General features: G+C 43.2%; 1 protein-coding gene across 1 annotated transcript in view; it reads left to right on the top strand.

The window, feature by feature from the left end:
• The window catches only part of B4galt6 (beta-1,4-galactosyltransferase 6), a 70,226-nt gene that overhangs the window by 9,771 nt on the left and 47,996 nt on the right, over positions 1–12,459 (top strand). The window contains exon 2 of the mRNA XM_005355806.3: positions 12,165–12,281. Within this exon, the coding sequence (XP_005355863.1) occupies positions 12,165–12,281 (117 nt within the window). The remainder of the gene's footprint in view (positions 1–12,164; positions 12,282–12,459) is intronic.

Genomic DNA, 12,459 nt, shown 5'->3' with positions numbered 1-12,459 from the left:
CGGGATGCACAGGTGTGTGCATACTGCAGCCATGTTTTCCATTTCTGCCTTCTAGCATTTATCAAAGATAAAAATAGCCACACTTGTGAGTGTTTAAATGTAAAAGAGAAGTCCTATCTTGGACTGGTAGGTGTCTGTGTATAAGCGATATTTCAAACATCGCTCACACCTATGGGAAGAGGTTTATGTTGGAAAGTTGTGTAAATATGGTAATTAAATATGGTAGTTATTTTTTTGACTCCAGCCAAGCCATGTTGAATGTAGTGTTTCTGTAAAACAAGGTCTCTAGTTCAGACTAGCTAGAATTCTCTGTGTAGCTAAGAATGACTTTGATCTTCTGCCTCTCAGTCCTGAGTTGCCGGGACTACAAGTGTGGGCTTTTGTGCGCAGTGTCTGTAGTGTTGAGGACATTGTGCTGGATCAGGTGAGCTGCTCTGTAGTCCTAGGGTGTCTTGTTTCAACAACCCATTTCCTCTATCTTATCTCTGAGAATCTTGGTTCTGATCACTTTAAAAACATAAGCCATTCCATTTAAATGACTAAACAGCTTTTTAATCTTTGGACCTCATGTTCTGGTGGTTCTAGGTGTGACTGTCAACATCACAGTTCCAATATTTCATTCTCAGTGCAAGCCTGTGGAACCATGAGAGCCTTGAGTATAGATCCAGCGGTGTCTTGGATGCCACAATGGTTGCTGAAGAAGTATCAGGAACAAAATCCCAAAAGTAGCCCATTGCTTTGTCCATCTCAGAGTGACAGTCAGTGTGACGGCACTGTTTGCTGAAAGGGGGAAGAGACACATTGTCCCCCACTCCAAGTTTCATTTAGCATTTCTTTTTTCTTTTTTATTGCTTTTTTATTGAGCTCTACATTTTTCTCTGCTCCCCTCTCTGCCTCTCCCCTCCACCTCAACCCTCTCCCAAGGTCACCATGCTCCCAACTTACTCAGGAGATCTTGTCTTTTTCTACTTCCCTTGTTGAGCATTTCTGAAAGAGCTGAAATGTATATGTTAGGATACCTGACTCCGGGTTTCTCTCTCTCTCTCTCTCTCTCTCTCTCTCTCTCTCTCTCTCAGATTAGTTGGAATAGCTTTGTGTAGATGAAAAAACAGACACTTTTGGACAGCCTTATCAGCAAGGGTAATCACAAGACTGATTTTAGGCTTACAGAGAAACATCCTGCACACATGTATACCCCCCCCCCCCGTACTAAAAGGCCTGAATAAGGGCCCTTAGAAGCACTCTATTTTCTTTTTTTGTTCAATTTACATATATATACATATATATATGTACATATATATATATGTGTATGTATTCCTTACATAGTTCAAATGAGGGTAGATGACCAGCCTTCTGGGACTGGAGAGGACATGGAAAAGGAGAAGCTCCTAACACGGCCTGGAACATTTGAACTTTGTGCTGGGTTGGCCTGGTGCACTCTGGCTCCCCGTCCAAGGACTTGTCTTACACACCTGTCTTACACACACACACACACACACACAAGGTTTGAGTGTCTCCCTTCCTCTCCAGCCGCCTTTAGGGCCTTCAGTAAACATGTACATCTCTGACAAGTCAAAGCAGGGTCTTTTCCAATCAACTTAGCTTATATCAAATGTGTTCTTTTATATAGTTTTCTAAGGTATGTGCTGCTCAAGCAATACATAATGAACATACAACCTGTAGTTTAGTAGAGCCCAAAACTTATTACACCTCATTCAATTAACTTCAGAAACAAAAAATTGAACAAAAAACTGTATTAATTACCTGGGAAGGGGGAAGGGGGTTGGTTGCAGCCCTATTTAGCTTTCTATTGCTGTAATAAGCCATTCTGACCAAAGCAGCTTGAGGGCAGTCAGAGCAGACGCTCAAGGCAGGATCCAGGAGGGACACAGCTTGATTGATGGCTCCATCACTGACTTTTTTTTTCTTTTACAGAGCCCAGGCTCCCTTGCTAGTGATGGTACTACCCATACTGAGTTGGTCTGTCTTGCACCCATTAATAATCAAGGCAGTCCCTCACAGACATGTCCACAGGCCAATCTGAGATCTTTCCTTCGATTCCAGGTGAAACTAGGGCGGAGGTTTTTAACCTTCCTGTTTCTGTGACCTTTTAGTACAGTTCCTCATGTTGTGGTGACCCCAATGAGAAAATTACTTTGTGATACTTCATAACTGTCATTTTGCCCTGTTATGAACTGCAGTGTAATTCATACGCAGGATCTCTGGTATGCAGCTCCTGTGAAAAGGTCGCTCAGCCCCCAGGGTGAGAACCACTGCTCTAGACTAACGAGGGCAATCGCAGACTTGCCAAGGTTTGACGTTACTAGGCATAGCTTCATCAACCTATGGCTGTACCACACCGCCAGAAGTATAGTGGCCGACATGAACATCATCCTTTTGGCTAACTTCTGTTTCACCTAAAGCAGGGTTTTTGCAGTGGCTCAAATCAAATGCTGCCAAACTCTGTTATGACCAAAAAGCAAATATGCCCACAGGTGTCTAACCATAAAACAGCAAATCAAACATGCCCACAACACACCACGGACAGACAGTGCACGGATCTCCAGGAGGAGGAAGCACACATTTTCCCAAGGCATGTTCAGAGGCAGTGTGGCACCCTGAACTGTCTGCTTCCTTCCTGGAATGACCTGGTCTTCACGGCCAGCCTCGGGATTACTCGCACACTACATTCTTTGTTACTATCCTTATCAAAGACCTTTTAAATATTGTCATTGCATCCTGCAGGAATTAAAAAAAAAAATCAGAGGGCTAAGGGAGTTAAGTGCAGACAGATTGTCCTGCTTCTGTAAGGTTAGGCCAACTTGGTTACTGGGAACACAAGGCCTAAAGGATTCCCAAATATGATTCAGGAATCCAAGCCCTAAAATACCCTCTGCAGGTCCCTCCAACCTTTACCCATTACTAGTTATGTTTTGATACTATTAAAAATGACTTTCAGATATGAATGTTTAAACCTTATTTAGGATGGTCTGTTTTAATGGTCTTATTTCCCAGGACTATCTCCATATACACAGTTTTTCCTTTTATACCCTTTACTTCTTTCTGGCTTTATTGAGACAAAGTCACATTCTGTAGCCTTAGCTTTTCTTGAACAACAATACAAACTAGGCTACCTTGAACTTACAGAGATACACCTACCTCTGCCTCCCTAATGCTGGGATTAAAGGCACAGCCACAATACCTGGCCTTACTTTTTTTTCTTTTATTAGCTTGTGTTTGTTGTTCAAGATAATGGGCCCCTTTGCAGCTGTTGTATAATATATATATTATACACACACATATAAAATGAACCTTGATCTTAGAGCCTTCCTGGAGTGCTTTCACTGACAGTTCCTTCTCCCTGCATCTCTCAGTAGAGCTTCCAATTGCGGCTCCCATTCATGTTAAACATGAACCCAGGTAATTCTGCAACCTGGAGGCTATACCTTCTCACAAACACGTAAGTGCCGGCCAGTGGTGGCGGCGAGTGGTGAACAAGTACTGGCTAGGTTGGCTTTTGTTTTGTGTAGTTGAGGATGACCTTGGAATATGGATCCTCCTGCCTCTACTTTCTGAGTGCTGGGATTGTGGACATGTTCAATCAAGTTGGCTTATGCAGAGTAGGGATTTGAACCCCAGGTCTTATGTCTGTTGGGCCAGTGCACTACCAATTGAGCTACATTTCCTACCCTGGGTTTACTTTTCTGAATTGATCATCTGATGCCATTTGATCGTTCACAGAACTAATCCTAGTTTTTAAAAACCAGACTAACTTGTTTTAAGATGGAAGTGGCTGACTATTATGATGAGTAATTTCTTTCATCAAGAGAAGTTGATAGATAGCGTATATTGATTTCTAGGTTAGCAGTGACTAGGGAGTTTGGGCATAATTGACCCTAAATATGTTATTTATCATTTTTAATTATTGGGAGGATATACAGCAGTTCTTTAACAAAATTAATAAAAGTTCTTAAAACATAGCATTACAGCTTTCCCAATAAGCATAAATTTAAAATACCAATTCCCAGCATTTGCCTAGAAAAATCTTCTTAAAAATTTTTACAGTATGGCTAGAGAGATGAGTCAGTGAGTGGTTAAGAGCAATGACTGTTTGTGCAGAGGACCCAGGTTCAGTTCCAAGCGACTCACAACCATTTATAAGTCCAGTTCCAGGGCATCTGGTACCCTCCTCTGAGCTTCCCAAACACCAGGCACCATGTGGCACTTACACACACAGGCAAAACATTCATATCAACTCTAAAGGAAAATGTAAAATATCTTTACAATTATATATTTGCTAATATTAATATAGCATTGATTAAAATCACCTCAGCTGCTGAATAAAATGTTACATAGATTGTCTTTGATAACTGAGGAGCTGGTAATTTCCTGTATTACCAACCGTTCAGAAGCCTGAGCCAGGAGGATTGCTTGAGGCCAGGAATTTGAGGCCAGCCTTACAATATAATAAGACAATTTTTTTTTTTTTTGATTTTCGAGACAGGGTTTCTCTGTGGCTTTGGAGCCTGTCCTGGAACTAGCGCTATAGACCAGGCTGGTCTCGAACTCACAGAGATCCGCCTGCCTCTGCCTCCCGAGTGCTGGGATTAAAGGCGTGCGCCACCATCGCCCGGCCAAGACAAAATTTTTTTAAATAGAGGAAAAAGAAAAGAACAAGGAGAAAAGAAGGTGTAACTTCTCAATCTAGAGCAATTTCCAGTCTGACTCATAGCAAGGAAGAGGAATTGGACCGCTTTCATTTGAGTCAACAGGGTAAAGAGACAGAGCTGGGCAGTGCCTTGTTTCCTGGTCTAAAAATATCCTTTGGGCTTGGAAGTTGCTAAAATTCGTTTGTTTGTTTGGCTTTTTTTTTTTTAAAGAGTCACTCTCTTCTTCTAGATAAGTTGAAATTCTAAAGTTTTAATCATCAAAACACAAAGTGGTCAGAGTTAGAAAACAGCTTATACCATGCTTGCTTTGTCTTTCTGTTTAATGTAATGCTGAAGTGGGTAAAGATTTGGTTCGCACTCATCTTATGGTTGTCGCTAATTTTCTAATGCTTTCCAGGCATGTTTATTTGTGGCTTTGTCTTTTAGTCTGTAACATCACTGAGTTTCCTGATTAGATTTTACAGATCTGTTCCTTGCTGTCTTCCTTTCCCGAGTCCCTCCCCCTCCTCCTGGTTTCATTTCCCCATTAGCTTTGTTACCCACCCCATACTTGGAGGAAGCTATACATGCATTCTAGGTGAGCACCATTGTGCACTGACAAATGCAGGACATGTAGCCGTCTTTGGCCTTTGTTTTTTATGCCAGTAGGCTCCAAGTGTACTCCTTGACATATGTTACATTTAAACTGTACCCATGCCTGGAAGCTTGTTTTTCTTTGAGATTTTGATTCATTCCTTTCTTCCTTCTTTCAGATTTATTTGTAAATGAAGTAAAATTTAATTTATTAATTGATTTTTAAAGTAGGGCCACCAGGGTGGCCTTGAACTAACTCATAGAGGTCTGCCAGCCTCTGCCTCCTGGGTGCTGGGATTAAAGGGGTGTGCAACACCTTACACACTTTGTGATTTATTTTATTTGTGATTATGTATATGTGTGTGTCAGTGTCGGAGTATTTGCATGTGAGTGTGGGTTCCCTTGGAGAACCGGGCATTCGTCAGATCTGTAGTTACAGGCAGTTGTAAGCCAGCCAGCATGGCTGATGGAGGTTGAATCTGGAATCCTCTGCAAGAGCGCCATGTGTTGTGAACTACTAAGCCATCTCTTCAGCCCTCTTTTGTTTTTGAGATACAACCTTATATGGATAGCCCCAGTTGGTCTTGAGACTCTTACGTAGCCAGAGATGACCTTGAACTTCTGATCCTCCTCTGTCTGCCTTTCAGATGTAGACCCTTGTATATGCAGTACTGGGTATGGGACCTTTGTGCCCACTAAGCAAGTGAACGCCACAGTGAAGCCTTGACCCACGATCTTGATTTGGAATCTACGTGACCCCTTAGTTTCCAGCAGGGCTTGGTAAACAGTAGGCAGTAAACACTTGCTGGGTAAGCGTCATCCACCCTGACCAGCTTTAATACAAAGATGCCGTGTTTAAAAATGACAATTATGACCAACCAGTCTTCACACATATTCCCTCCAAGCGAAATGATAGCCGTTGGCAGCAGCACGGGAATGATAGCCGTGCCGGGAAGGCCCTCCGGTTAACTTTCGGTGCCTGTGTCATCAAAGCAGGCGCTGGTGGATGGGACTCTGAACACGGAGTTCCTGCTCTCTTCGTGAGTCAGTCCACGACTGACTGGAAGACTACAGGCTAATGGTTTTCACAGTTGATTGCCTTGAGGCCACGTCTGAATTTCCATCTTTGTGTTATGACTTTCTATAATACTTTGGCCTCATGGGAATTGTTTATCAGCCTGGCACAATCTCAATATTTATTTTTTGGTTTTAATCCTTCCTCTTAAGCAGTGGTTCTCAAACTTCCTATTGCTGTGACCCTTTAATATAGTTCCTCATGTTGTGGTGACCCCCCCATCCATAAAATTATTTTCATTGCTATTTCATAACTGTAATTTTGCTACTGTTATGAATCACAATGTAAATATCTGTGTTTTCCAATGGCCTTAACTGACTACTATGGAAGAGTCGTTTGATCCCCAGAGGGTCATGATCCTACAGGTTGAGACCTCCTACAAAGTGCCAACCATGTTTCATGCTTGGGTTTACCTAATCCTGGTATTAGGCCATAATTATTATAAGTGTATTTTCTTTTGTGGACATGGATGAGCAATTTCTGGAGGTTTATTTAGCATGGCTCTGACGTGGAAAGAAGCTCAATTCCCAGAGCCTGAAGCAGCTATTTAGAAGATTATCATAGTTCCTAGAAACCCTTAGCTGCCTGGCTCAGCAGTTAGCGGCAGGTACGTGGCACGGTGTGTTTTCAGCTCCGGCCTCCTTGTGTGTTCTTATGTGGTGTCTGAGGCAGCTTCTCCTGTTTTGTGACTCTTTGAATTGTAGTCTGGGTTATGGTGCTGCATTCTTCATGATTGCTTTCACATGCTTGCACACACGTGTGTGCGTGCGAGAGAGAGAGAGAGAGAGAGAGAGAATGTGTATGATGTGTGTGGAGGTCAGAGAATAACCCTCCAGAGCTTTCTTCTACCGTGTAGGTTTTGGGGATCCAACTCAGGTCATCAGGCTTAGAACCCCCCACCCTTACCCCTGGTAACTTTTTGTCTTGAAGATTTCTTTTTGTCCTCACTTGGTCCCCTGTATCTCTGCTGCATTGCTTCTAAATTGCTGTCCCTCGGGCCCTTCAGATCCACTTGTAAGTTACCTCTGGGTTTTTTTCCTTTTTATTTTTCTCTTTCTGATCACATAGTGAAGAAAGCTGACTCCCTCTCACCTAGTACATTAGTTTTTGAGGTCTGCACACCTTCCGACACCCATGGCCTAAAACACTGGGAATTACCCCTTCTAGGGCTTGATGCCTGAAGTGAAGGCCTTGGCAAGATATTTCATCCTGAGGTGCAGGTATCTGCTGGCCTTCTGGTCTGGGAGCACATGAGATTCTGCCTCTGTTTCCATGTGCTTTCTGTGAGTCCACACCCACAACACCCCCTTTCCCTTTCTTTTTATAAGAGCAACTGCCGCTGGATAATCCGATGACCCAGAATGGTCTCTTGGTCTCAAGATCCTTTAACTCTGCTTTGCTGAAGGCTGGTGTCAGTCAGCCCGGGAGTAGCTTGCCCTCCCCATTCCGCTACACACCGCAGCCTCCCAGGCTTCCATGGCCTGCCTGCAGCCTTTCCTCCCCTTGTTCATTCACAGCGCATCCACTCCTGTCTCCTCACTTCTCCTTGCTCTGTTTCAGCCATCCAGGCCCTGGGAGCTGTCCAACTTCACTTCTGAACTCTCCAGTAGCTGAAGGTCATACAGAGAGTCCTCTTCCTCCGCTGCCTTCCTCCTCAGAGCCTCTGCTCACTCCGCCATTGGCAGAAATGCCTCTCTTCCCTTGGTCTTCATTCTCTTGAGTGCTGCAAACAGTTCTGCTGGCCTCTTCCTCTTGGGCCACGGCATGCTCTCCCCCTCTAAGGAATCTTCTCTTCAGCGTGCTGGCTGCCCGCTTTCCTTTCAGGAAATGCGCTGTCTGCAGATCATTTCTAAAAGACACTGCTGTCTCAGAGGTCAGCAGGGGCCTCCTCATAGCATGTCAGGAGGCAGAGAGCTGTGATGGTGACCGCTTCATTACTGCAGTAAGGATGTGGTTTTCTCAGTGCCCCACCTCAATTTCTTTATTAGTCAATGGGAATACTATTAGTACCCATGGAGCTGCCTGAGAGGATTAATGAAGATGACACACATAAGGTATATCTAGTGATGTCTGGCAAAGCACATCTTATCTGTCATGTGTTAGGTGTTCTCCCCTAAATTATGCTTTTATTTTATTCCATTTTTCTTTTTTGCTTTAAGACTTCCTTTTATTTAGCTGTCCACAGAAGTCAGAGGATGTTGTCAGATCCCCTGGAGCTGGAGTTACAGGCCCTTGTGGGCCATCTAACGTGGGTGATGGGAACAGAACCCTATTGTTCTTCAAGAAGAGCGAGTGCTCTTACCACTGAGCCACCTCTCCTGCCCTCAAGCTACCAGAGTCTTTCCCGCTGTAGCCTTTGCAGCATTTAACCTAGTTGGCTTCATTTTAGTCTGTAGATTCCTCTGAGGTTAATTAATTTGAGGGTCATTTAGCCTTAGTCCTCCTGTGTGTCATCTACGTACGTGAGCTCATTCTATATCCATTCTCGATCACTGTTCTGGTAATTCACCAGTCTAGCTCCAGCTTCTGCAGTTACCTGCATGTCTCCTCGTTGTGTTTCCAATCCCTTTCTTAGCAGCAATGCCGTCATTATAACTGCAGCCAGATTCCCTTCCCCTCGGTCCCTTTGGAAGCACTGTTCACCTGACAGTAAAGCTCTTTGCAGTCATCAGGAGCCCAGGTGTCAGTGCCGGAGACCTCCCTGTCCAGTGACACTTTGCTGTCCCCGCTCATGGTACAGTCTCTTCACCACCAATGCTTAACGTTTCCCATGAGCAGGGCTGGATGTGGAAAGGGTAGTCGACATAAGCTTTTTTTTTTTTTTAAGTCTCTTAATTTTTTTATAGGGAGGGTGTTCATCAAGTCCTCATCACAAGCTTTGGATAGAGCACCTAGACGCTTTTGTAAACTATTGCCTTTTGAAGTTTTTTCTTTCCTTTCCCTAAGGTGTTTTTATGGTGTTTTCTTCTTTCTGAAAGGATAACTGGCAAACACGTTGGATTTATGTCTCATTATGTAGAGGGAAGTAGAAGGTGAGCTAATTAAAGGCCACAGCATGGTTTTAATTAAGTAGTTCTTTAATATATAATCCCGAGTTGTCTCAAGACAGAAGGGCAAAGCCAAGAAAGACAACCTTAATTATTGTCTAAATTATAGTTTCTTACAAATTGGAATAAGAATTTTAGATAAGGACTTTTTCTTAAAGTCTTACCAGCGAGAGATTGCAATTGCTATTAGCGACACTTAGCTAGATTAGCTAGGCTGTATCTGAATGCAGGTCACGGTAGCTGTATGACCTTGGGGACTTTGTCCTGATGGTTTGTTTAGTGTGACTTGTCTGAGCGTCACTGCATCCCTGTGAGCTGCGATGTGTTTAAGCGCATCTCATTCCCAAACGGGTTTCTGTCTTTAGGGACCACACCCAGGAGGGCCATTCACCCGAGGAATGTAATTGTCTTGACTGTAAATATTTACAGTGAGCTAATAGATTTCTTTTCCACTCTTGAGCCTGCTCCCCAGCTCCTCCCTATGTCTCTTTCTCCATCCATGCCATGAATGTCAAACGCATTCCTTTGGTAAAAAAATTTCATCTCCGTCCTGATGATCGTTTTTTTTTTTTCTGAAGTTTTGTTCTGAAGTTTTGTTACTTGCAGCTGCAAGTATACGACGTTAACATTTCTGTCTCTAGAACCCAGGCTAAGGTCCCTTACATTCTTAGCATCTTGGCATCCCCTCAAGGTGAAAGTGTAAAATCGTGTGGTGTTTCCAGCCGTACACAATAAATACAAGTCTAAACAAGTGCATTTCAGTTATAAGACCGCTTCTAGAAAGCGTGAAGACACACTCTCTACATACGTTAGTGTGTTTATGTATGCATATGTCAGCGTGCACACGGGGATCAGAAGACAGCTTGCAGGACTCAGTTTTTCTTTTTCCACTTTGTGGGTCCTGAGGATCGTGTTCAGGTAATCAGGCTTGGTGGCGGGTGCATTTACCCCCCCAAAAGTATGATTGAGGTAAGGCTTATGTGAAAACCGGATTTCTGTTTGTTTATTTATTTATTGTGAATTGAAAGTGAAAGAAAAAAGTCATGTAGTGCTGGGCTTGGGCCCGGGGCTTTCTGTTCGCTGAGCAAGTTCTCTCCGACAAACGCCCCTGCCTGGGCTTTCATTGCGAGAGTGCCATTACTCCATACCGACAGCTTTGCGTCACGTGCACAGATCTTGCTGGCGCCTGCCTTTGCTGTGGGAATGAACCTCTTTTCTGAATGGAGTCCCGAAGGTTTGGCTTTGTGATGAAACTGGTTAGCATGGAATGGGCCTTAGGGGACATCTAGTGCAATGCTACCTCTTTAAAATGACAGAGCTGGGTTCCTGCAGGCTGGCCCAAATGGGGCCTCCCAAAGAGGATCTCCTGACTTAGCTCCCTGTCTGCTCAAGGGACTGTAACACCTTAGTCAAGGCATTCTGAAGTCTGTCAATTTACTGATTTCCCAACAGATAGAAATTAGGAGCCTGCTTTGCAAACACCACAGAGAATTAAAGCTGCCAGCCTTAAACTGCACATTGATGGTTGATTTTTCATATTTTGTGTTTGAGAGGAATTACAGTACTTTGAGTAACTAACTCATAGAACTAATCTAAGTGGCTATCAATTCTATGTTATTCCTCTTTTCAGACACATTGAGGCCTTGTGGCACTCCAAAATGGTGACTCAATCCTGGTATTTTGGTGATCTGTAAACCCATCCTGGTGTTTTTGACCCAGTCCTGGTGTTTTGGTGATCCTTGACCCTATCCTGGTGTTTTGGTGACATAGACCCCATCCTGGTCTTTTGGTCATTTGTGTACCCCATCCTGGTATTTTGATAATCCTTGACCCCATCCTGGTGTTTTGGTGGTATCTAGACCCCATCCTGATATTTTGATGATCTTTGACCCTATCATGGTGCTATGGTGATCTTTGACTCAGTCCTGGTATTTTGGTTATCCTTGATCCTATCCTGGTGTTTTGGTAAACTGTAGACACCCCCACCCAGGAGTTATGGTGGCCTTTAATATATTTGATGTTAGGTAGGGAATTACCTTTGTGGAGTTTTGGGTTTTAGGAAATTCATACAGAGTTTTAAAAAGTGAGTTTTGAATTATAGGATTGTTTCCTTATAATAAATATCTTTTGAAATGACTATGTTTATATGAAGTTAAGGAATTTTACCATAATTTTTGTATTTAGTCTTGTTCTGTTAGCAAGATGGATGTTGTCACTTAAAGTTTTTCCTTTTTATTTAAAAGTTTATATATTTTTTGTGTGTATACATGTGTATGTGTGTGCACTCAAGTGCTATAGTGCACACATTGAGTTCAGAGAACACCTTTTGGGAATTGGTTTTCTTCTTCAACTGTATGGGTACTAGGGATCAAACTCAGGTCGAGATTGGTGGCAAGCATTTTTACCCACTGAACCATCTTGTTGGCCCCTATTTTAATTTTTAAAAGTCCATTTGTTCCTAAGGTTTTTTGTTTGTTTTTGTTTTGTTTTTCGAGACAGGGTTTCTCTGTGTAGTCTTGGCTGTCCTGGAACTCACTCTGTAGACCAGCTGGCCTCAAACTCACAGAGATCCACCTGCCTCTGCCTACCTAGTGCTGGGATTAAAGGCGTGCACCACCACACCCAGGGTTCCTAAGTTTTTAAAGCAGGAAATCGTCATCTTGTATTTTGTTTTCCCCTTTGGCATGGAGGTAATCGAGTGCACACTTTTTGGGTACTTTGCTAAGTCTGAATGTAATCTTACTAAGAAAATCTTACTGTTGCATGACCTCCTTTCTCTCTTTTGTTTTTCTTTTATAGCCAACACATACCTCTTTATGGTACAAGCTCGAGGTATCATGCTGAGAGAGAATGTGAAAACGATTGGACATATGATCAGGCTATATACGAATAAAAACACCACACTCAACGGGACAGGTAAGGCTGTGTCCCCCTCTGTTTGCCCTGGAAATTGCCGATCAGTGAACAAACCTTTTAACTTTTAGCTCCTTTACCTGATCATAACTTGCTGTTAAAGAGGGGGTTGCCTCCTGCACCACTAGATGATTAGCATCCCCTACGAAGTGTACTGCCAAGTGGGTGTCCTCTAAGTGTA

Source organism: Microtus ochrogaster, chromosome 18 (genome assembly GCF_000317375.1).
Source record: "Microtus ochrogaster isolate Prairie Vole_2 chromosome 18, MicOch1.0, whole genome shotgun sequence".
In the NCBI taxonomy this organism is placed as follows: Eukaryota; Metazoa; Chordata; class Mammalia; order Rodentia; family Cricetidae; genus Microtus; species Microtus ochrogaster.
Note: the sequence above shows the minus strand (reverse complement) of the source record. Positions and strands in the feature narration are given on the sequence as shown.